This window comes from Cryptotermes secundus, unplaced genomic scaffold (genome assembly GCF_002891405.2).
Source record: "Cryptotermes secundus unplaced genomic scaffold, Csec_1.0 scaffold42, whole genome shotgun sequence".
Taxonomy (NCBI): domain Eukaryota; kingdom Metazoa; phylum Arthropoda; class Insecta; order Blattodea; family Kalotermitidae; genus Cryptotermes; species Cryptotermes secundus.
In genome coordinates, this window is record NW_019720161.1 from 784,480 (window position 1) to 810,836 (window position 26,357).

The 26,357-nt window shown below is 38.9% G+C and overlaps 1 protein-coding gene across 3 annotated transcripts in view; it reads left to right on the forward strand.

Moving 5' to 3' along the window:
* LOC111866921 overlaps window positions 1-26,357 on the forward strand; it is a 503,991-nt gene that overhangs the window by 472,223 nt on the left and 5,411 nt on the right. For all 3 annotated transcript variants that reach the window (XM_023856294.2, XM_023856311.2, XM_023856303.1), the window contains 11 exons: window positions 1,296-1,502; window positions 7,171-7,374; window positions 9,013-9,734; window positions 11,465-11,611; window positions 12,623-12,698; window positions 15,572-15,745; window positions 16,410-16,499; window positions 17,331-17,552; window positions 19,568-19,711; window positions 20,372-20,585; window positions 22,375-22,491. In XM_023856294.2, coding sequence (XP_023712062.1) covers window positions 1,296-1,502; window positions 7,171-7,374; window positions 9,013-9,734; window positions 11,465-11,611; window positions 12,623-12,698; window positions 15,572-15,745; window positions 16,410-16,499; window positions 17,331-17,552; window positions 19,568-19,711; window positions 20,372-20,585; window positions 22,375-22,491 — 2,317 coding nt within the window. The remainder of the gene's footprint in view (window positions 1-1,295; window positions 1,503-7,170; window positions 7,375-9,012; window positions 9,735-11,464; window positions 11,612-12,622; window positions 12,699-15,571; window positions 15,746-16,409; window positions 16,500-17,330; window positions 17,553-19,567; window positions 19,712-20,371; window positions 20,586-22,374; window positions 22,492-26,357) is intronic.

Below are 26,357 nucleotides of genomic sequence, written 5' to 3' on the forward strand. Positions count from 1 at the left end.
CCACTAACGTAAAGCTATCTCTGTAACAGGCCGTGGAGGCCCAAAGGGTTGTGAGACGTCGAGGCCCCCACATTTTCTAGACAATCGGCATAGAGATGGCGGTGAGGTCACACTTCCGCGTCGGTCGCCCTTTATCCCCCAGGAAGGTTCCTGGTAAGAGGCTGAGTCGACCCCACAGCCATAATGCGATGGAGGGATTACGTGAATTGAAAAATCCAGTGACCTTATCTGGAATCGAACTCGCGACCCAGTGTGGTAGGCAGCAGAGAAACTGTTGTAGACACGGAAGTTGTTTATGCCGTTTTATATAGCATTTTCCCTTCACACTGTCCTGCTCTCGTTTGAGTGTTACTTTACAGCTTGACGCAACCTTACGAAGAGCCTTTTGTGTTCAACAGGATCTCCGGTGTAGCGATTTTGTTCGCCTGTCTGATGTTAAAAAATTGAGCATAGTAATATACTAACGATGACGTATATGGGTGTGAAACTTGGTCTCTGACAGTAAGGGAAGAACATACATAAACTGAAGGTTCTAAGAACAAGGACCGAAGAAGGATGAAATGGTAGGCAACTGGAGAAAATTACGTAATGAGGAGCTTCGTCAATATAATTATTATGATGAAGTCAAGGATGAGAGGTGGGCAGGGCATGTAGCGCTCATGGATGCAAAGAAGAATGCATATGGAATCTTTGTGGGAACGCCAGAAGGAAATAGATCACAAGGAAACTCTAAACATAGTCGGGATAATATTAAAATGGTACTAAACGAGAAATAATGTGAGGTGGTATGGGTTTAATTGATTTGTCTCAGGATGGGGACCAGTAGAGGGCTCTTGTGAACACGGTAATGAACCTTCAGGTTCCATAAATTGTTGAAAAATTCTTAAATAGCTGAGCTACTGACAGCTTCTCAAGAAGGATTTCGTTCTGTGGAGTTAGGTAATGAAATTGGAGTAGATATTAACGTAGACACAAGCAGCTTGGCAATTGCGTTGGGTCCGTTACCACAAGTTGCTTATATTGGTGTGGAATCTTTGCGGCCTTGTGACGTCAATAAATGCAGGAGGTTAAAAGTCAGAAAACTTATGGTCACGTCGATACATTTTCTTTTCGAAAAAGCTATTTCTCTTGTGGTTACAGCTGTGTGTACAGCTGGTCATGTTAAGCCTATGACGTGTACGCGATTGAGTGCGTTACTGGGCAGAACACTGACTAGCAAACATTCCTTGCAGGGTCCCGAATCCGAGTCTTTATTAGTTCGGGGCGTCTCCTGATTGGTTTATTCTTCCTTGCAGCGCCACTTGGACAAAGGCGGCGACTTGCTTGAGGAGGCGGGTCAGTCCGGGAATGATGCACGGAATTCGGGAACCAGTTCCGGTTCCTCGGGACTTAAGGAACTTGCGCGCTCCCTGAAGCAGCACCTCCGGGGGTTCAGTGAGCGTCTGGAGGACACCCGAGAGCGTCTTGAGGACACATCCCGCTGCTTCTACCTGCTGGACAAGGTAAGTGCAGTTGGGTGCTCACAACTTTGTAGACGCGCTCCAGTTCGTGTCTAGGTAGACGCTCCAGTTCAGATCTATGTAGACGCTCCAGTTCGTGTCTAGGTAGGCGCTCCAGTTCAGAACTAGGTAGCCGCTTCAGTTCAGACCTAGGCGGACTGTCCAGTTCGTGTCTAGGTAGACTCTCAAGTTTAGACCTAGGCGGATGCTCCAGTTCATTTCCAGTTCAGATCTATGTAGATGCTCAAGTTCATGTCCAGGTAGACGCTCCAGTTCGGACCTAGGCGGATGCTCCAGTTTGTGTCTAGATAGACGTTCAAGTTTAGACCTAGACGGACGCTCAAGTTCAGATCTAGGTGGACGCTCAAGTTGAGACCTAGACAGACGCTGAAGTTCAGATCTAGGCCGACGCTGTGGTTCATGTCTAGGCGGACGCTCAAGTCCAGATCTAGGTAGACGCTCAAGTTCAGACCTAGGCCGACGCTCAAGTTCAGACTTTGATCGACACTCCAGTTGAGATCGAAGTAGACGCTGCAATTCAGAACTAGGCCGACGCTCCAGTTCAACAGAAGAGTCCGGGAGATAACCAAATCGCATGGAAACGGAATGATCGCAGTGGAGGCTTGTGATTTAGTCTGCGTTTATCGTTGCTGGGAATGGTACGTGGTTAACGGCGTCTTGAGGCACTGGAAGTAGCTTCCTCAGATGAGACGATGTTGAGCTAAGCAGGCGGCGTCTGTCTCAGCGACACTTCCGAGGCGTAGTTCTGCTTGTACAGGAACAGAGCTCCAGACTGGAAAGACACGGACACGCAGCTCTGCACTGAAAGGCACAGACTCGAACGGCAGACCCGTTACGAAGCGTCATATATTTAGAGCCCAGAGGGGGTAATGTATCGAATACCGGAGTCGGAAATTCTTGTGAAACCAATAATACATGTTGTCATGTGTATGAGTGACTATAGACGGGGTTTCAATTCGTAATTGGATTTATTGACCACTTACAGATCGTAACTACAAGTAACTCGAAAGCTATCGCTAATTCACGCATTCTACAATTCACTTCAGCACGACGCATCAAGTCATCATCGGTTGTTGCCTTGTAACTGCTTCCAGCGTCGTAGATCCCCCATCTTCCGTGTTCATGTTCACACTTTTCGGCGAATGTCTCCCAACTAACTAAACTCTAAGAGTTGTCATGCGGCACGGACCTAATAGAAACACCGTTTTTCATTGTTGTAGTTCAGTTTTTGCCGTGGGAACATGTTTGCGAAGCCGTTCCTCAGGGGCTGCAGTATATTTGCTTATTCCGCGGTGGTTGCTAAGCAACGGTTCTACATGCTACAATATTAATAAATTGATATAATCCCATTCTAAACAACGTAATAATAAAGAGTTTAGAACACAATCGTTGTTTGTATTAATCACTGCTTGGGGCGGGATTGAGCGTCTTTAAAATATGCGTCTCAACGTCATCCTTGGTCTTCTTGCTTTGCCTGCAGTAAGCCTTGGTTTTTTATTCTAGGTGTGTCCTCTTGAGATCTGTCATGGATGAAATGGCAGTGGAGCAGGTTTTTGTCCGAGTTTCTTCGTTTTGTCCCCTAATAATCATCATTTTCACCATTGCTTCTTACCCATCTTATCACCACTCACAGAGCCATGCTGTACCCCTGACCACGTAGCACCTTATCCCGTCCTTGGGTTTGAAGTTTGAGGGCTTCATATCTGACCCAAAACTTGGCTTCTTACAGAGTATAATAATAAGTTATTTTGTTTTGGAAAGTCGCTTGTTAACGGCTTGGGAACTAACAATAACAATTCCCAAATTTGGCCTCCTGATTACACTATAACGTCATTCCTGGCCCGTTAGTGTAACTACAGTTGAATGGGGCCTATTCGAAATGTACCAGGATCCGGGTAATTATTAGGCTGTTGTGATTTATAGCTTATTAGATCCCTCCGCGGCTTATGAACGTGAAGTTCATAGCGCCATTTGGAATGGGCGTTACTGTGAATTGCGGTGTTTGCCAGCTTAAACTTGTAAGGAAACTCACTTTCAAACCTTGTTTGCAAGTGCCATGCTGAATATATTATACAATAATCTTCAAGGGCAGTAACTGTACTGCCTTGTTCAACGTGACAGCAGTAAGTCAGATAAAGGCTTTGACGTTACTTTATAAAACTTAAAAAAAAAAAAAAAAAACATGCCAAGGGGTGTCCAATTTTGGGCTTCACCGATACAATGTGTGAGCACTAAACAAAGACAAAAATGATTTCAGGTAAAAGGGTAAAGCTATCTCTGTAACAGGCCGTGGAGGTCCATAGAGTTGTGAGTCGTCGAGGCTCCCACATTTTCTAGACAGTCGGCTCACAGATGGCGGTAAGGTTGTCAGCCTTACGCGCCGGCCACCTTTTACCCCCCCAGGAAGATTCCTGATACTCATTTCTGTTAGAGGCTGAGTCGACCCCAGGGCTGGAAGGATTAGGTAAATTGAAAACATCCAGCTCATCGGGACTCGAACCCTCGACATTTTGGCTTGTAGCATAGTGTCCTAACCAACTACGCTACCGCGTGCCTCAAAATGATTTGAGACACAGCCACAACGTATTGTTATGGCGATCAAAATAAAGATATGATCAGGCCAGCGCAAGTCTCAGTCCCAACTCAGGGGATGAGCCCCCCCCCCCCCAGTTAAAACAAGTGTTTCATAGGACTTCATTACTGTTATGTTATTAACATTGCCAGATGCTGTAACGAAAACCGCCACGGCATCATAATTCTGAAGACCTCTTTACATTGATACATAACGCGCTTCGATTACTAGAAATTAGTGGTCACGATATGAACAGAAGAACAACCGAAATTGATTTTCATTTAAGAAAAAGCTAGAGCTTGCAAAATTTGCTTATCTCCCCCCCACCCCCTAAAAATTGATGCCACCCTAGAAGGCCATGTACTGTTCAATGGGAGTCAAGAAATGCGTGCATTTTACACTGAAAGCCTGAAGAGAAACTGACCTTAATTGGTGGATAATATTAAAGTTGATAAATATAGCAGAGTTCAGATATTTTGGAACAGCAGTAGATCAAAATTAGATTCATGAAGAAATGAAAAGCTCATGTGGGTCAGGATAGGGGCCAGTGGCTGGTTGTTGTGCACACGGTTATGAACCTTTGGGTCCCATAAAATATTGGGGGGGAAATTCTTGAGCAGCTGAGCAACTGGTGGCTTCTCAAGAAGGACTCAGCTCTCTGGAGATAGTTATGCTTCAGTAAGTAGAATATAAGGGTATGAATCATGTTCATCTGGTTTGAGGACATGAGCCAGTAGCTGGCTTTTGTGAACATGGTAATGAATCATTGGGTTCCATAAGACGGAATTTCATGACCAGCAGAGCTGCTGTAGGTTTCTCTATGAATTTTCTCCTTGGATATGATATTTAATTGTAGAAACGTGTGACATGTTTTGTTCATGGAGTGTACAGCAGGTATACACAGATTTGTGCTTCCCGTGGGTGGTGTGAAATGCACAGGTCCTGTTGACTGGCCGCGAATGCGAACTAATATGGTAAATGTGTTGGCGAGTCTGTGAAGGACAGACCACAGGACTACAGTTGAACTTTGTACTTGTAATATCTGCTGACAGATCTAAGTATCACTGAGTATCACTGCTTAGAAGGACCTAACTACTGTCATGATAATCATGGGTGTTGGCGGGGAGCAAGGCTAGCCAGGCATCTCTTGGGTTTTTTTTTGGGGGGGGGGAAACAATAACATTTTAAGAAAACAAGGAAGTATGCAAATATTAATATCAAAAATTGAAATTATTTATACTTGTGTTTCAGTTTGGAGACCCACAATTCTAGAGTGTTCCATGGAAATATTGTTAAATTCCTTAAACCAAAATTTGTAGGAAGAATTTCTGGCTCTCCCATTTGGAAAATATTCTGGTGGCACCTAATAATGATAAGGTCTCATTAGCTAATGAGGTAGACACCCTCACATCCAATTCGTAACTGCATGCATCAAGAGTTCTTAAGAGGCTGATAGTCACTCAGCTAGTCAAGAAATTCCCTGGATTTTATAAAACCCCAAACATTCATGACCATGTTCACAACAGCCATGACCAGTCCTTGTCGAGAATCAGATTAATGGACTGCTCCCACCATATTTCTTTAAAGGTTCATGACCATGTTCACTGCAGCCCACCACTGATTCTTGTCAAGAATGAGATTAATGGACTGCTCTCACCATATTTCTTAAAAAGGTTCATGACCATGTTCACAGCAGCCCACCACTGGTTCTTGCCAGAAGCATTGAATGGACTCCAAAACTTCCCACCATATTTCTTTCATATTTTAATATCTTACATCCGTCTACACGTGAGTCTTCCAAGTGCTCTTTCATTCAGATTTTCTGACCAGTATTCTGTATGCATTTGTCTTTTCCATTATATTCTGCCTGTGTTGTCCACTCATGCTCATTGATTTGATCATGCTGATAATGTTTGGTGACGAGTAGAGATGAGTTTCACACGCCAGTCTGTTCCCGTCTGGCCTACAGACTAAATCTTCCCAGTGTACCCATATGCTTCATGTCCCATCTAGCTCACCATCTTTGAGTTACGTAATTACCCTACAGATATATCTTCTTCAACTTTATGGATTAGTCGCTGTGTCCCGTTCCAATTCAGAATTAATTTCTGGAAATATGCATCATATAGACATCTGTCATGGGTTCAAGTCCCGATGAGGTCATTGGATTTTTTTCAATTGACCTAATCCTTCTGGCCGCACTAAGCTCTGGGGTTTACTCAGCCTCTAACAGAAATGAGTACCAGGAATTAATTAAATAATTTTCCTGGGGAATGAGGCACGACCAGCGTGTAAGGCTGACAACCTTACTGCCATCTTTGAGCCGATTGTCTAGGTAATGTGGGACCCTTAACGTCTCACAGCCCTATGGGCCTTCACGGCCTGTTACAGGGATAGCTTTACTTTTACCTTTACTTTTTTATAGACATCTGGTAGGAATCCTTGGATGGGTGATAAGCACACTGTACCTACACAGGTCAACGTAAACACATTAAATGTGTACACACATTCTTGTCTTGAACAGGATTTGAACCCACTGTACCTTTTCATGTGGTTGAAGAAGGCGTTATGCACCTTGACCATGCACCCACTGTGATTGTCTAATAATATTCTGTGAAGAACTTCACATTCTTCATTATGTAATTTCTTCTATTCCCCTGTTACTTTCTGTCCCTTTGGTCCAAATATTTTCTTCTTCAGCACTCCATTCTAGTATTTATGTGAGCCATAAATTGGCATATTCAGAAGCCGAATTTGAAGCTTGCCCTGACCCTGTAATCCAGCCTTTTTTAAAAGAAACAGCTTCTTAGATAAACAACTTGGGAATTAAACTTCTAGTAACGTAACACGTTCTGTTTGTGGGGATAGAACAGAAGTGTCTCCATGATGTCTGGATCATGGTGCAGATAATGGTTGTGTATATCACCATAGAAAAGTTGAAAGGCCAATTGCACCATAGCATGTTTTTACAGTTTAAGCAGTGAAACATGGTTAGGTATGTAGTGAAATTATGGTTCCTGACATCAGTGTATTAATGTATCTGTTTTATATATTGTGTTCCTTCTGAATCTTATGCAGGCATATGAATGGGCTTTGGAGACATCAAAGTACATGTCTCGTGTGAAGGCAGATGAAGCACAGACACCTGAACAGACTGTACAGGTCCTGAAGCGCATACAGCAGTATCTGATGGCCCACCCACCCATTGCTGACGATCACTTCACGGAGATGGTGCAACTGGCTCGCAAACTGAACAATGAGAAGATGGTCGAGCAGGCAAAGGCAAGCAGCGCATTACATATCTGTAGGAAATCTTCTTTTTCTTAGAGTACAGTATGTTTCCATTTTATACATATCAGTGAAAAAAGTCCCCAAAACTATCATTTTGGAATTAAAATTAAAGTTAAAATGACTGTCTTTGGGCAGTTTCTATTTCTGTCTCCAGGTGAACAGAATGTAAAAGAGAACTTTCTCCTTGGTAGAGCTGCTGTGAAACTGTGGTTTGTGTTTATTGAAATCATGGTTTGATTTTAATAAAATCGGTGTTTTGAAAACTGGTTCTATTTCTTTTCTTCATGTGAACAGGATATGAAAAAAAAATACTCTTGAGCAACTCTTGGCCTGTGTTCCATGGTCAATTATACAGGAACTTTGAATGCCACAGTAAATACAAAATTCATTAAGATCCACAAACCCTGTATGAATTTTTTGAGGAATATAATTTTAGGCCATTTGTAATATGAGTATCTTTACATTAGTGCATTTGTGTCTACTGTATAAAAGAAATTACTTGGTATTCATTTGTTTTATTCCTCTTGTCGAAAACACAACATAATTATATATTATGTTTTGGTAGTAATTGATTTTGATAATATAAAGAAATTTATATTGAAAAGTGACTGTCATTTAGGTTGTTTATTTAATGATGTTCTCAATATTGAGACTATGCAGTGCTGGATGATAGGATGAATAATGATTTTGGAGTAATTGCTTTAGTGAGTGTTTGTAGCAGAAGCTGAAGTACTCAGAGAAAACCTGCTTCAGTGCCACTTTGTCCACCACAAATCCCACATTCAGTAGTATTAAGTCAAATCTTACCCAGTCTTTAACTAACAGAAATTTTATACTAGCATTGTAATTATTATTATTCCACCATAATTTGTATATTTCTCAAAAAATCACCTGATAATGGTCTCTTTCTGGGATGAAACATATTGTGTCAAATAATAGAAACATTTGTTTGTGTGACAGTAACCTCTTCTGTTTAAATTTATAAGGACCATAGACAAGATACAGTGGTACAGGAAGGACTTTTTTGTTGTAAAATGTCCTGGCAACATTGAATATTATTCTGCGCTATAAACACAGATGAATTGTGTGAATTTGAAGAAATTCATGATTTTATTCCTCTTCTGGTGTATACAAATAAGGTTGCTTTGTATGGATTTACCTTACATGCCATGTGTCAAAAGAGATCTTACATTACAGGGTCAAACTGAGATTTGTAGACCATCAGCTGAGTTAATGGCTGCTTGTACTTATCTTGCCGTGGTCATTTCCTTTCCCACCAGTGCCCCAGAGTGACTGTTACTTTGTCAAATAATAAAAATATCTGTACAAATTAATATTAATTTTGTTAAGAGTCCATTGGTACTTCAATTCTGAAGAAAACATTTATAAAGCCCAGAAATTGACTTTATTTCAGCCAAAACTACATTCTAAAATTGTAATTTTCTCAGTTATGATTCATAGGAGTTTGGATAGCTCACTCAGTATGGTAAGAAGTTTGTGGATTGTATGACAGAGTTAGGGTTGAGTTCTTCACATGACAGCTAATTAAGCATGCAAAGAACTTCTGCTTTTACACCGTATTGTTATTGACTGAAGACTGGTTCTATGTATGTTATAATTTGGTTTCAGGTGGCTCAAGGCAGGTGTCAGGAAACAATGGAGCTGATCCGAGCCCAGCAGTCGCGATTGGTGCAAGCCAGACGGCAGCAGGATGGATTTGATGGGGATGAGAGCTTCTTAAGCTGCTTAGACAGATCTTGCATTAGGCCTTTGAGTCCAAGATCAATCCATCAAGGCTGGAGTTCATCTGGTGGAGCTACAAGCACTCCAACCGGAGGAACTGGTGGTGTAGGTCGTCGGCGCTCAGTAGGTTCATTTCCATATATATACAAGTGTAACCATCATGCAGCAGGACATGCGTGCTCATGCTGGGACCCTGTGCCATCGTCTGTTCTGGAGGAGTCCCAGGATTGTTGTTGTAATAGTGCGGGATCCAGGCCAAACAACTTGGGGAACATTCGGGAAGTGCGTGAAAGTGCTGAGGACCTTCTTGACAATGATGCTGATGACCTGGAAAAGGGTGAAGATGGTGTTTGTGTGAGGTGTGGTAATCCGTCTGTATTGGACCAGAGGTGTGACAGTAATGGCACAAGGCACGTGCTGAGGAAGCACCTGCATCGTTCTTGCACGTGGCAATATCCAACAGAAACCTTTGATGAAGATCCCTTATGCAGTGGGGGTAGTGACAGTGGTACGAAACTGTGCAGCTCAAATGATGACCATAAGTATGATTATGTCACGGACAATTCTGGAGATAACACCACTGAAAGCAGTGATGGCTTCCCTAAAAGGTAAATTGCATGAGCTTCATTATGATCCAGTATGGAGAAAGTGACCAAGTTTCGCTTGAGTATCTTTGATTTTCATGGTTGCTGTTGAAGCTGGGTGGCAAATCAAAAACAACTTGACAATTTGAATTACTGTATCAGTTATTTCAGAGTTTTTCTGACTTATATCATCACTCACATAACAGCATTTTCAAATGTTAACGTGTTTTACACTTTGATCGTGATGTTCAGCCAAGGTTTGAAACAAGGGGTAGAACATTTTTTAATCTGGCAGCCAGTGAGATATTTTATGTGCCAGAAGAAGATAGATAGTGTTGTTCCTCTGGTTGACGTACAGCAATAAGTTTTTCCTATTGCAGTGTGTTCTAAAGGTTCACAGGCTAGGCATAAAATAACCACACAAAATCAAAATTTGTAAGAGAGATGAATTGTGATTTACAAATGTCTTTAGATGTGGTTACTGTCTGGTATGTGCCACTTCCAGAAGCCAACTCCCAAATGCCAAGTGATGAGCTGCTTTCCAGATAACATTTTTCACTTGCGGCTAGTGGCCATACATCTGTTTGGAACTGTCATCACTGTAGAATATTAATCCATTTGCATTGTTACTTTTATTCAGCCTGCCTCTGGAATTAACTAACTTAATAAGTTATGTATTTTTTTTGCACATTGTGCATAACTAGAATGCATACGTGGGAAGTCAAATCTGTTTTCATTTGCATGTTTGAAGCCAAGAAGTGCAAAGTGAATTTTGAGGACATGTTATGAATGTTATACTGTTGAAGGTCAACTCACTAATGTTATACCCTAGAAGGTTACCCCATGAATCTTAGACCATTGAAGGTCACCCAAAACTCATTTTTCAATTTGCTACTACTATCAGTAATAAAATGACAGATGCACTAACTTGTTGAGGTAGGAATAATACTTCTGCCACTTCAAAAATGCAATCCATAATAATGGAAAGCCAGGATAGCTCAGTCGGTATAATGACTGGTTATGGACTGGATTATTGAGAGGTTGGAGTTTGAGTCCCAGTAGGGACAAGAATTTTCTTTTCTCCACATTGTCCGCACTGACTCTGGGGCCCACCCAGCCTCCTATCCATTGGCTACGGGGGGCTGCCTTTCCCCAGGAGTAAAGCGGCAGGGCCATGAAGCTGACTACTCACCTCCAACTAGTGTCGGGGTAAAGAAAATGTGGCTCTATACATCCTCTCCTCCATACACCTTCATAACATAGTGCTTAATTAGTTAAGCAAAGGAACAGCTTTACCTTACCCCAAGTGATTTTTATGTCCTTTGCTATTTTGTTACTTTGTATTCATCTTTTCCCATTTAATAATCTAATTGGCTTGGAGGGATGTTTTAAGTGCCAGTACAGTTTCATGAGAGGTGAGATTAATACCTTATGTCTTTCAGCTTTCCAAAGAGAAATATTGGAATTGTAGAGGTTTCTGCTCGGTTATTATTCAGGGGAAAATTTCAGGAACGATTTTCATTTTTTAAGTTCAGATCATGATTAGTATTATATTTTTCCATTGATTTAAACAAAAGCGAACTAAATCATAACAACTACATATACAAAATGTTTTTAAAATGATATCAGTAGCCTGCAAAGAATGTTAGTGTTGTCAGAATTTGTTGAATATGCAGATATGAATATGATTACAGAAGCTAAGTGCTGCAATCTGCCTTACTCATTGTACTTAGAAAAATTTTGTATAATTTCAGTGGTGATGATCTTGAAGAGCACGATGGTTCTGGCACCAGCAGCAAGCCTGTTCCACCAGTTCCTGTCAATAGCCATCTACACTGCCGTGCATCCAACTTGGATCTGGCTGTAGCAGCCCCAGGGAGCAAGGAACTCAAAACACAAAAGTGAGTGCAGCTCACACAGTCCGATGATTGTGGGATTTGGGGTTCTCTCAGTGGTGACTATGAAGATTACTGTTGCTTGGAATGTTGCACCTTCTCTTATGATAGATCTTCACCATTGTTTCAGACCAGAGGAAGCAGGTTCTTTCGAAATGTTAATATGGTGAAACTCCCATTTAATTTCTCATGATATGATGTACAGTGCCAGTGATCCCAGATGTTAAATTACCTGTGGACACTGACCCAAACTCTAAAACTGGCGAGTGTAGAAAACCTATGCATAAATGACACTGGCTTGGGCATTCTCAGTATTATGCTAATACAGTACCCTTATTTTGTTGTCCAAATATACTGACTCCCAAAAGAAACCTTCAGTAAGGGGTTTATTGTAAATACCTAGCAGAGTATGTGCGCTTACTTCCCAGAAGATGGTAACATTTATTTGAATGGTCATTTTTTTCTGGAACATTTATTTGAACGGCCATTTCCTCTGAATATGCTGTGCCACAAATACTCCATATATAACCCTTTAATTGGCATGCACAGTATTGTATTAGCATTATACTGAGAGTGCCCAAGCTGCACTTAAAACTTAACATAAGATGTGTGAACATCAACGAGAATAAACCACCATCACTATGCAACACAATGAGGTAAGAAGTTATTTCCTTTTGAGAAAGCCTGTACTGCATTCCTGAACACACTTGTCAGCATGCTGGAGCTCTCTCCCCCACTATCAATACTTCTCCTACTCCGTCGGAGGACTGTCAGCTCTAAGTACTAGAGCTATACCTTGTAAGCCCTTAAAGTTGTAAGTATGCCTTCTGCATGTATCTAAATGTTCTTATGGCAGATTGCAGACAGTTGACATTTGCATAAGAGATCATACTGACAATCTTTTAGCACTTTTAAAATTAAATTAATGTAAAACTGTAATGTAAGGAGGTTCAAAAGTAAGTTTTCATGGTGAACGATTAATGACACAAATGAGTAATAAAATGTTTCTTTCTTCAGGACGTTGCTGTTAATTATGAGGGAGATGATTCAGACTGAACGGGATTATGTGAAATCTTTGGAATACATAATCGAGGTAATTTTTAGTATTGTGAATTATGTGTAACTGCTTTAGTGCATTCAGTCCTGTATCTGAGACTGGTTAGTTTCTGGTGATGGTGCCTCATCTGTACTGTTGTGGCCCATCAAAGGTTGGACATAACATGACAAAACAGAATATGTGTCTCTCAGTACACACACTTTTAATTCACAGTTTTTCCCTCTGTCTCATGATAGTGCATGTAGACAATTTATTTTATGTATTTAAATCATTTCTGAGTTATTTGTTTGCTGTAAGACACTTGGAACTGCTAGTTACTGAGAAGATCTGGGCTAGCAGGTGACTAAGCAGAAGAATTGCGAAGAGTCAGCGTGATGCTAACCTAAGCAATATGTGAACAATTTAAGACATTTATACATGTCAGCTAGTATTGTTAACACTTTGTGGACCTGCAATTTAAATATTTAAATCACCCTGGGGACCGGCATTTTTAAACCTCCTACCCTAACTTGTGCACTGTTCACTTTAAAAATTAATATAAAATCTCATAATTAATTTTATGAACTAAAATTTTTCGAGAACAAATACCAGTGCTCCTAGAAGTGCTTGATAGTGTGATATTCCTGGAAACATTCCCCTTTGTGAAGTGGCATTACAGAGAACTTGCAAATGTAGGCAGTCATGCTCCTTTTTCTGTGAACTGTGCAAACACGACATTGCCTAGAAGGATGCTTCCCCTTGGAATGTTCACTCTTCACAATTTTCAGGAGGGTATATTTCCGCATATCACCCGAGAGTCGCCCAGGGGGGTCCACAAGAGGCCTGAGAGGGGTGGGAGTTGATGGTCCTGGTCCCAATAAGTCTTTCTCAGACTCTTGTTCCGCCGCCACCATCTGGTCTGTAGCCCAGGCCTTTGCCACATTCATCAGAAATGCTTTGTATTTCAATTTCGAATTGGGGTTTACATTTTTGTAAACCAAAAATGAATTGAAAATGTCACAATTTATAAGTCACAAGGCAACTTTCTTTGTCCACTTTAGTGTTTATCTAGGAAGAGAATAATAGTCCAAGTATTGATCGCCTCTATCAACTCCCTTCATGAACATATTATACTCAGAAATACAAATAGGCTTCTTTACTTGTCTATGTCTCCTTTGAACATGAACCATGCTCGAATTGTGAACTGTGGGAATCATAGTCACAACACGAGTATCTCTATCTCCAAAAAACAGTTCTGCTACTTCAGACACTTGCGTTGTGTCCGATGGAATTTGTTTCACCCCTGGATTTCCAGTGAACTGTCCCAAAGTAGGCATTTTGTCTACTTTTCCCCATGTGGCTGTACCCGCAATTTTACTACCTGCACTTCTTCCTGCACTTTCGTCGGAGCTACTTTCACTTTTATTGTCTGTGGCTACACTTGTTTGTTGACCCCTGTCACTGCCACTGTCTCAGTTTCACTACACCTCTCATAAGGCACATCAAATAGCTCATCGGAGAACGAGTAAGATATTTCTTTTTCTCTGAGATATCGCTTCGTCTTCAACAGCTTCTGTCCTTGATTCATATTGCACTAACTTCCTGCCTGGTACATAACAGCTTGAAGGGTCAAAGATTATTTTCCTTTGGAGGGGGAACCAAAACAGCGAGGTCAACTTAGTACCTACTAGGCAAACGTTCCGGAGTATTATTATGCAGTAGTCATTCATTTTGGTGGCGCCAGAGAGATGGATAGTGTGTTGCAACTTATCGTGTTCTAAAAGTCAGTTAACAGGCAAACTGCCTGCCATGTTTAAAAGCGAAAAACCATTTAAAGGGTGCGCGGTCCTCAAAGTGTTAAGGTACTGTTCTCTGGAAGGCTGTGATGGGCTGGGCATGCAGGTAGGATGAGGGAGACAAGTAATGATTACAGGATCTTCATGGAAGCAAACAGAAGATTAAGAAGGAGGTGGAAAAGTAGCATAGACATGGGCCTCAGAAAAATCGGCTGAGAAGTGGCCAAACTTTCTGTTTTTAAGTTTGTTTAACGACACTGTCAGTATCAAGAATATGTGACGTCAGTGATAGGACGTTGAATGACTGTGAACCAGTTTGTGAAGTGAGATTGATAAGGGAAACTGAAGTTCTCGGAGTATATTGAGTGCTGCTTTCTCCACCTGGATGGAACTTGAATAGAATTGTGACTAATAAAGGGCTTTGTTATTGGTGTATGGTACTGACCCTTGTGTTGTTGGATTTAATTTTGTTATCTTTATAAATGTAAATACATGGATTCGAATTTGGGAACTTCTGAGTGTTGATACAATAACTTTTTACTAAAGAATTTTCTTGCACTGAAATGGAAATCGTCATTCATTGAAATTAGACTTAGTTCAGTTTAACACTTATTCCCAAGGACACTGCTGTTGACTTATCTGCAGTTTCGTGCAATACATTCATGGTTTGCAGTATTTCAGGGCAAAGAACTCAGTAACAAATTATCTAAATACATCCAAGGAAATGTGCTAAGTACCTACATGAACCACCACACAGGACACAGGACAGAACTGGGTGCTCAGTGAGAAATACATTTGTATGTACTTTTATTGGATGTTTTTGTTCTGTTACAAATTTGAATATTATATCAACATTGCAATTTTTAAGCAACATTGGAAGCTACTTTCAGAATATGATCACCTACACTGAAGCTATAGAAACGATAACCATCACTACTGACAAGTAAGAATATTGAGTTTGGAGGTGCTACAGCATCCATAGTTATCCATGGCTTTGGTGACAGGTGCTTTTGATTGGCTGACTTTGGCCAGAGAGGACTAAAAGGGAATAAATTTGGGACTTCTTTCTGTGACCTCAGTATAAAAGGTTAATTGTAATAAATTTTCTATTATAATACAGTTTTTTCCTTCCAGAATTACATTCCTGAGTTGCTAAGGGAAGATATTCCTCAAGCTCTTCGAGGCCAACGTAATGTTATTTTTGGAAATGTGGAGAAGATATATGAATTCCATAGACAGTATTTCTTGCAAGAACTGGAGAAATGTGAGAATAGTCCACTTCTGGTTGGCCAGTATTTTCTTCGTCATGTGAGTTTTCTATGAAAGAAAAATACATTTAAATATGTTGGATTTGAGGTTCTCACAGCTGTGACCAAATAAGTTGTACTAACTTCTGGGATGTAATATCGTGTATTCTAGTAGAAGTCCATCAGAGTTTTGGAAGAACTCACTGCCATCATCTTCAGGGTTGAACTGTGTGACAAGCAAGAAGCAGGCGGCTCGCTGCCTGTTTCTCTCTGGCTTCTTAGTTGGCTTACTCTTTGACCTTGTAGATGTAGGCAGTACATTCCTCTGAAACATATGTGGACTGCTACTGGACTGCACAATGTTACATCTTAGAAGATAGTATTTTTTAAATGTAAACTCTCTAGTTATATGCAAGGCTTTAAATATGTAATTTTTTAAACAGAATGCTATTAAAATTCTGTTTAATGATATTATTCACTGATGATGGAGGAAGGAAATGTCTTTGAAATATTAGACTTGACTCCAAATTGGCATGACTTGTTGCCTTAGAAGTTCTTATCGCTTCTAGTCTCTGTGAAAACTTCCAAGTCTTATAGTTCTTTGATGTTTTGAATTAACGGTTTTGTGACTTGCCATTACAGACCATTATATAATAAGCCATTTATGTCACCCATGTGGTTATTTCTCACATATTTATCCTTCATTTGTATTTTTATAATTCCAGGAAAAGAAGTTCTACTTGTATGCTCTTTACAACAAAAATAAACCAAAATCTGATTCACTGATGTCAGAATATGGAACATCGTTCTTCAAGGTATAGATAGTTCTTTTGTAAGAAGCAGAATGAAGGGTTATTGAAATGTGCTATGTCTGTGAATTGGTACTGATCTCTTCAGGCTAAAAGTTGCTAGTCATTATTCTGTTGTTACTTTTGTTTGATATTATTGTTGGAAGATGGTTATAGGAACAGAAGAAGTTGTGGTAGCATTGGAAGGAATATTTAATTGTTTCTTGCATCCCGTTGTGTATTTAATCAATATTAGAGTTAATTTTACCGACCACACAACACGTTTTTATTTACTGTCACACTACATGTTTCGACCTCTTGAGGTCGAAACTCTAATTAACTCTAATATTGATTGGAAGGAATACCTGAATGATATCACAGTGTCACTTATGCCAATATATTATCATGTAGATAATAAAGCCACTTGCTGTTTGTTTTTGTTCTGTGAAGTCTAATGTCGTAATATACATCCGTCTGTCTTTTCAGAACTTTTCAAGGTATAGAGGTTAGGTAGTTTAATGAAATTTATTTGTAGCATTATCCCAATGACATTTCAGTGGGCTTTATGCTGCTTAAGCATTCATTTCACTAAACAAGGTAAAATTCTTCAAGTTTTCATCTTCCTCACTTCATGACTTCACATATTCAATCCATCTTTTCCGAGCTCTTCCTTGGTATTAATCTTCATCTGATTTTCTACTGTAATTTTGCAACACTTTTGTATGTGTTCATCTGTTTCATTTTTTACTGATTGTATTTTCAGTTATTTTCCAATATCTGCAGTGTTCTTAAGTGCCTCATCTCTACTTCACCTTATGCTGAAAGTGCTTGAGTTATCTGATTATGTTGTTTTGTTAGACAAAACAGGTGGAGCTGGGAGACAAGATGGATCTGGCTAGTTACTTATTGAAACCTGTGCAGCGAATGGGCAAGTACGCTCTGTTGCTGCAACAGCTTATGAAGGCTTACCCTGACAAGGAAGTGGATGTCACAGACATCAGAGCTGCAGAGCAGATGGTGCGCTTTCAGCTTCGCCATGGCAACGATCTCCTTGCCATGGATTCTCTAAGGGACTGTGACGTAAGTAACTTTAAGTATGGATATTCTTCCTGTAATTTAAATAACTCCTTTCAGTACCATCAAAATTAACAGTATCATTATGTTATCAAATGCTTAATTGAAATGGGTTTAGTATATGTTAATATTATATGTTTTGTCCAAAAGGGAACAAGCATAGCTCATTTGGTGTAGTGGCTTGGCTATGGGCTGGATGACCAACGAATCAGGGTTCAGTTCCCAGTAGAAGCATGAGATTTTTTCTGCTTTGTAACATCCAGATTGGCTAAGGGTTACACCCAGCATTCTATGTAATGTTTACCAGGGTTAAAGCAGTAGGAGTGTGAAACTGACAGCTTGTCTCCACATAGTGCCAAGGTTAAGAATGGTGGGGGCTATACTTCCACTCCCTCATACATGTTCATTGCATGGTGCTTAATTAATTAAGCACAGGGATAACCCAGTCTTTACCTAAGGTTTGTCAAGAGTAGACGAGGAAACAGTAAATGTACTCACAGATTCGATGTAAACATATAGTTTGTTCACTATATGTGATCTGCACTACTCCAATCCATAGTATGCCCTATTCAGGACTGGATTTACAGCTGTGGGGGCCTCTGTCAGTAATAATAAATTTAAGTTGTGAAATTTTGTTCTTATTTATTATAGTAACTAATAAACAAATGTTTCATGCTTTTAGAGCAGGAAATGTCTCAGTAAAATCTGTGGATTATATTTCAGTTCTGTGGAGGCCCAGGAGTGACTGCCCCAGTCACTCATCCTTAAATTCAGCCCTGACACTATTCCTGAGTTTTCTGTATGTTATGATCTACCTTTTGCTGTGTTCTGCTTTGTACTGTGGTGTATACTGTACTGATGTCCAAACCAGATCCTCACCCTATGATTGCCAAGCCCTACCATATAACTACCTTCTAGAGCACTTTCACAGATCACCTGCAGACAACCACAGGTGTAGGTAGCAAAAAAACTTGTTCCTTCTCTGAACATTGATATATCAAACTTAATGACATCTATTGACATAAATGCTGTACTAAGTAACATTTAGCTGTTATAATTGGCTTGTGGTGTGTAAAGGGTTAATGTTTTGCATCCAGTTTCAGCTTTCCTGTTGACTGAAAATACAGCATATGACAATAGCATGTTTTAGTACTTATGCTTTGTTCTGCCATGTTAGGTGTGACATGGGGTTAATTTGTGAGGAGTGTAAAGGAATGTGGTATCTTGAAGAGGCTAATATTGCAATTGTAGGGCATTGAGGAAATCTGCATTTCTGAGTCCTGTGTAAAGAAAGCCACGGAAGAAGGACAAAGGAGTATAAGTACAATTGCTAGATACAGATTCCACCGAAAAAAGAACATTCTGTGATGATAAAATAGCAAATAATAAATGAATGGAATAGAAGTTCAATTTGTGAAGGAGAATTTTAACCAAGAATTTTATCTGAATAATTATCCATTTATCTCCATGTCTTTATACACTAAGCTAGTACCCTATTACTTGTTTTTTCCTATGCCCTCCATTGTAAGACCATGGGTAGCACATGCTGCTTAAAGTTTATTCAGTTCCTTCATAAGTGAAAAAGTTAATAGGACTATTTTCTGTGAAAATTTGTATGTGGAATAGATTGTCCTTTTTATGAGGTGTCTCATATTTGGGTGTATATGGTACATATAATGGGGGGAGACACTGAAAAGCTACACGATATTGATTGGGAAATCTCTTGGAAAATAGCCATTTGGAAGATCAAAGACCAGGTTGGGGATGTAACATTTTAATTTATTTGAGGAAAGCAGGTTATAGAAGAGGCCGAGACTGAAATAGGTTTGTGGAGACAGGAAAATGGGGGGGGGGAATTGTGAGACTGGGAGTTGAATAGAACTGGCTCAAAATGTTCAGTGGTGGCCTTTGTTAATAGTGTTGTTGGAGGTCGTAGTTCTGCTATCGGAATTTTATTTATTTTTTTTTTACGAATAAGCTGTACTGCAATTTGACTTCTTTGATGCTTTATACTTTAACAGGTAAATGTCAAGGAACAAGGAAGGCTGCTTCGGCAAAATGAATTTCTAGTCTGGCAAGGAAAGGGAAAGAAGTGCCTTCGTCATGTCTTTCTATTTGAAGAGTTGATCTTATTCAGTAAAGCTCGAAGATTCCCAGATAGGAAGGTAAGTATTGTGCAGTCTGTGTGGATTGGCTGAATGTAATCTTGTCTTTCTTGATATGAACAAAAAGTAATGTAACAGTGAGATGGAAGCTCTGAAATTTCAGTTTAAGGTTACTCTGGTAATGAATTGTCATGTTGTATGAATGTAAGTTATGTAGTAGGTCATGAACAAGTAAGCAGTCTCTTATTTCAGTGTGTTGTGTCTATCCTGTGAGTACTGACAATATTCTCATACAGATATGTGAAGCATAGAATACTATAGGAAAAAGTTTACAGTTGACTGTTTATGCATGTTGTTCATGGGAGATGGCACTGATCATTGGCCTCAATGTATCAGTCAATAACATAGGAAGAGAAAGGAATACGGGAGAAAGTACAGGAAGTTAATAGCACAAAACTTTTATGGAAATGTGTTTTTCTTTCATCTGAATTTGTTTGTAATTATAAACAGAGCATTACATAAAGTGGTTATTAATGGCTTTTGTACTAATTATGTTTTGTTTATATTAATATTTTGAATGCTTGTATCTTTGTGAAACTATTTAGTGTTATATAAAACTTTCTATGGACAGGTATATAAAATGGCATTATCACAATCTCAACAGAGAAAATAATTCAGCTGGCAGTCTTTTTCTGATATGTATTTTTATGTTTTTCTCAGAATCTCGATTTGTACATATATAAAAATAGCATCAAGATGACAGATATTGGACTTACAGCAAAAATAGGAGACAGCACAACGAAGTTTGAAATTTGGTTCCGCAAAAGGAAGCCAAATGACACATTCACTTTGCAGTCTATGTCTGAAGAAATTAAACAAGTTTGGACAGAAGAAATCTCAAAATTACTTTGGAAGCAGGCGCTGAGAAATAGAGGTATGTTCTTGGTAATCCATAGTAATACAGCAGTTAAACTTTTAAAAAAATGTAAAGGTATCCCTGTAACAGGCTGTGGAGGCTCATAGGGTTGTGAGATGTTGAGGTTCCCACATTTTCTAGCTAATCGATTCACAGATGGTGGTGAGGTTGTCAGCCTTATGTGCCGACTGCCCCCCCCCCCCGATTCCTGGTACTCATTTCTGTTGGAGGCTGAGTTGACCCCAGGGCTGTGGTGTGGCTGGAATGATTAGGTAAATTGAAAAAAAAAAGAATGCAGTGATCTCATTGGGAATGGAACCTGCATCCTCATTTGTAGCATAGTGCCTCAACCAACTACACTATGGCTGTGCCATAGCTCAAGCGGTTATTATTATTATTATTATTATTATTATTATTATTATTATTATTATTATTGTTATTGGAGGGGGTGAGTTTCCCCATACACCACAACCAGTTGTTGATCTATTGTACGTCCCCCTTTGATATTCTACCAGTCCCCATACCCTGCCGGTACTGGTGCCTGCTATCAGCCCCGTTCAGCCAACGAGGTCGGCCCTCGGTACCTTGATGCTTCCCCCATGTACCAGAGGCATTGGAAACTACTTGGGCGGGAAACTTGCCTAATTTTGCTCAGAGGTCTCCTAGAAACACGAGAATCTTTTACGTGCTGTAAATCTACGACACGGGACCCATGGCTTGAAGTCCCTCCTGGAGGACTTGTTCCCTGAATTTTTCTGCCCTTAAAAATTCCAAGACCTCCGCCGGGTTTGAACCTGCGTACCTTGAGTCATGAGGTGGGGACGTTACCCCTAGACTACAGAGGCCGCTTAGCTCAAGCAGTTAGTCGTTGACCCGGGTTCGATCCCAGGTCTGGTCAAGTGGGATTTGTGGTGGACAAAGTGGCGCTGGTCCAGGTTTTCTCAGAGTACTTCGGTTTCCCCTGCCAATCTTCATTCCACCAAATTCTCCATCATCATAATCACCCGGGGCAGGCCACAATAGGCCAATCAGTGGCCACCGTGCCGAGTGTACCCAGTTGGACTCCACCCCACACCAAGCGAATAAAAAAAACTACACTACCGTGTACCCCACATTATTTGAACTGTATCAGAATTAAGTTTTTTTTCAAGCGATCAAAGGAAATGTCTATGAACAAACCATCATTTTGTGTCCACACACGAAATGAGTATACATTTCTTGAAGCCAGAGCCCTCTATGGCAAAATTATGAACTTGGGAACAGTGAACTGTGTTCTCACTTTAGAGGACTTCAGCAGAATCATCCTCTTGTAGTTTCATATTAGGGAAACGATTAAATGTGTTCTTTTTATATCATGGTCTTTTGTGTGGTGACACCACATAGTGTGGGGGGTGCTTACAAATGTTCTGGGAGCACCTGCTTTTAGGATAGAAATGAATATGGAGGCAGCAGATGGCTCCAGATGTTAGTAACTGCCAATGGGACTGTACCATGGCATGACCCTGAAGGTCACAATTTGAATCTTCACCATTATGAAAGTGGGTTTTCACACTCTTACCTTCTCAAGTTCATGGTTTATTCTGAGTAGTTTGTATGGTTTGGTGAGTGATGTGTCATGTGCTTGATAGATTTAAGGGATTCCTTTACTCTGGAGAACTGTGTACTAGTTCAGAAAAACAAACTATTTGAGAAGCAGCTATAGCATATAAGAACCTTAATTACTTCTATTAAACTTGTAATTTTACCACTGAAATGGCATTTTAAATCTCTTCATTATTTCATTTCACTTCAAATTGAAATTTTTCAGAAATGCGCCTCGCTGAAATGTCTTCGATGGGGATTGGAAACAAACCCTGCCTAGACATAAGACCAAGTGCTGACCAGATAAGTGATAGGTCGATCAGCATTGCACAACTGAGCAAAAGTAAGTTTGAGAATATGCAACTGTATCAATGGGGGCATTCATTCATTCATTCATTCCCTTTATTTTCCATATATCTATACAGGTAACAAACCTAGGATGTGGAAATGGTCCCTTTGAAAATAGATAAGTCAAGATACATATACAAAATTACACTAGTCACATAATCAAAATCACTTACATTAATTAATTAACATAAATAATAATATAAAGTAAAAAATTTAATAAGATAATTTAAAAATAACTTACCTTAAAACTTGAATTAATACAGTTTTATTTAAATTACCTATATTAACTGAATTAAATACATTACAAATTTACACACTCATGACCAGTTATGTTGATAATATTCATTCATGGAATAAAAAGAATGATGATATAAAAACTTCTTCACTGCAGATTTAAAACTTCTCACATCAGTAGCCATCTTTTTTATTATGGAGGATTTGAGGTTTTCACAGCGGTGACTATGAAGAAAGTCATCTCCTGGGATGTGGCGCCGTGTAGAAATTGTGTTAACCGACGTTTAGGAGGAATGTATGGCTCTGTACCATCTCTGGCCCGCTACCTGCTCGCTATTCCACCAGACCCTTCCCCTCCCCCTCTACTGTTTCCCTATGTAGCCACACTCCTCCTCTCCTCTTATACAGCTATGTTTACTCGACTGGACTCAGTCTGTTACACCTGCTCTGCTGGTTCGCTCACAGATTTCTTCTTGGCTTCTGCCCTGAAGATGGAGGTGATACATTTCTCCGAAACGTCGGCTAACACAATTTCTACAAGGCACCACATCCCAGAAGATGGCTTTCTTCAACTTTTTTATTGTTTGAGGAAAATGATTAAAAACTTTAATACATGATATGTATGCACCTTTATTGTATTTTGCCAGGTAAACTGCAGGTAAATATAAATTATTGAGGGCTCTAGTTTTGTATTTGTGAATCTCATTGTTAAAATGAAATAAAAGTTTATTATTAATTGTGTATAAAAATAACTAGAAATAAACAACAATTATTATGAACAGGATAAAGCATCATTAATGGAAGAAGACTGGGAGTTAGTTGCAGGAAAAAAGAAAAGGAATTTGTTTGGACTAAATAGAAATCTAATACAAATAATACCAACTAATTTGAATAAAGTGGACTTAGTGCATAACCTCAAAGATGATTAAGAACGGACTAATATGCAAATGAATGAATTAGGAGAAACAAATGTGATGGAAATCCAACAAGATAACCAGTCTATCATAACGGCAAACCGCTTTAAAGTGCCATCGAATCTCAAAGAGCCTGAATTCAAAAAGGTAACACTTCAACAAACAAGTGGGAAGGTTAGAAGAAAAAAGGATAATCTTCAAAATCCAAGAAACAAGATTTTATTTCTTTGTGACAGTCATGTGAGGGAAATGGCGGCTAAACTACGACATAACCTAGATGTGGAATACAGTGTTCAAGGACTAGTGAAACCTGGTGCAGATCCAGCAACAATTTTAACTTCAGGTGAATGATATTGAGGACTTCTCTAAAAAGGAGTTGGTGATTGTGTGGGGTGGTACTGAGGATGTTAGCAGGAGTGAGACTGATAAGGGACTGATCCAAATTAGGAACTTTGTAAACAAGAATACTCACACAAATGTTTTAGTTATGAACCTAACACATAGACATGACTTGGGGCAAAAATCATGTGTAAATGATGAGGTGAAAAGGTTTAACAGAAAGTTAAAAAAAATTATGAAGGTTTTCAGAACTTCACGTGTTATAGAGCTAGAATCCAAAAGGGATGAACATTTTAAAATAATTTTTAAATTTTACAATGACGTAATGGCAAGCAATGAAATAGATTGACGTAAATGGAGCGCCTGATGATGGCACTGTAGTGCCGAAACATGTTGTGAAGTAACAAGTAAAATTGAGTGCACTAAAAGACGGACACTGCTTGCATATCATGGACAAAAGTGACTTGATTACTAAACATGGGGTACATATGAATTCAAGAGGTTAGGAGCAGATAGTAAAAAGAATAGTAAAAGAAATTTTGGATATGTGGAGGGAGAAAAAGTGTGACCCAATTATAATGAAAAGGAAGGATGAACAAGGGATGGAAGGGGAAGGGACTCATATTCCACCAACAAATGGACCCTTGAAGACAGGTGGGAAAAGAAATGGTCAACCCAGAAACATTTGCTTGCTCTGGAAGGAATCTGAAAATTATAATGCAAATCTGCAAGCTGACAATTGTCCAGCTATGAATGACTCAGTAAGAACAACTACAGAGCCAAAAAATGAACCAGTACGCAAATCAGATAGACTCCAAAAACTACCAGGTATGAAAAATAAGGATATTTTATGGTAAATGAAGGTGCTCCAAAAAGAAGTATTTCCCTAAATGGAGTAACCAAAAAAGAAAACGATATCAAATTCTTAAACATTTCCCATTAGAACATTAGAAAGCAAATGAGCTATTAAGTCATCTATACCCAGCCTCCCCACACATATTATGTTTTACAGAACATCACATGAATTTCTTGGAATTGCAACAGTTGAACATAGATTCATATGAACTAGGAGCAAACTATTGTAGAACATTGTATGAAAAAGGAGGAGTATGCATCTATCTACGCACAAGCTTGAAATTTGTAAATTTAAAAATAGACTTAAAAAATATTGTAAATAAAAAGTTTTTGAGGTATGTGCTGTTAAGTTAAACCTGGGCTGCAACAGACTGTATGTAATTACAATACATAGAGCTCCGACTGGAAACATTGATACATTCATAACAAAACTAGATACAGTACTTACAAACCTATATACCTCAACACAAGAATATATTATTTGTGGGGATATTAATATATATTACCTTGATAGTGAAAAGAAAAACAAGTTACATACCTTGTTGAAAACTTATAATTTAATAAGTACGATAAGTTTTCCCACCAGAGTTCAAGGAAATTCTGCTACAGCCATTGATGATATTTTCATCGATATTACTAGAAGGGAAAATTATTCTGTAAGGCCTATAATAAATGTCTGATCATGATGCACAATCCATAACATTTAAAACAATAAACATGAGAACACATGCCAAACCATGTAAAATAATAAGGAAAATAAGCAAACACACAATCAATTTTTAATTAAATTGAGTTATGAAACATGGGACTCAACATTTTCTAGTGATGATGTTAATATAATGTCTAACTCATTTTTAGACACTTACTTCAAGATTCAGTATTCCAGTTTTCCAAAAAATTAAAATTTCAAATGAAATAAGTGATTGGATTACTATAGGAATAAAAACATCCTGTAAACGTAAACATGTAGAAACAGTAATAATTCAGAATTAAGAAACTATTATAAAAAATACTGTAAAATTTTATCTAAGATCATTAAGGAAGCTAAAAAACTAAAATATGATAACAAAATTCAAAATTCCGAAAATAAAAATAACCATATGGGATATAGTAAAATTAGAAACTAATAAGGGCCAAATCATGAAAAAATATGCACATTAAAGGTAGATGGAAAATGGATTAGAGAAAAGCAAGTAATTGCGGAAACCTTTAACAATTACTTTTTATCTGTAGCTGAAAAAATGCAAAAAATAAACAAAATAATACTAATATTAGTTAACTTCCAGACACTAATCCAATTCAATATTTAATGAAAACTTTTATAAATCCCTTTCCACATATTAAACTTAAATCTTTATCAACTAAGGAAGTTGAAAATATAATTAAATCTCTCAAAACAAAAAACTCTTATGGATATGATGAAATATCCACTAAAGTATTAAGAATGAGTTCCCTTTTCATTAGCTCTCCTTTGACTCGCATATGCAACAATTCATTATCACAAGGAATTTTCCCAGAT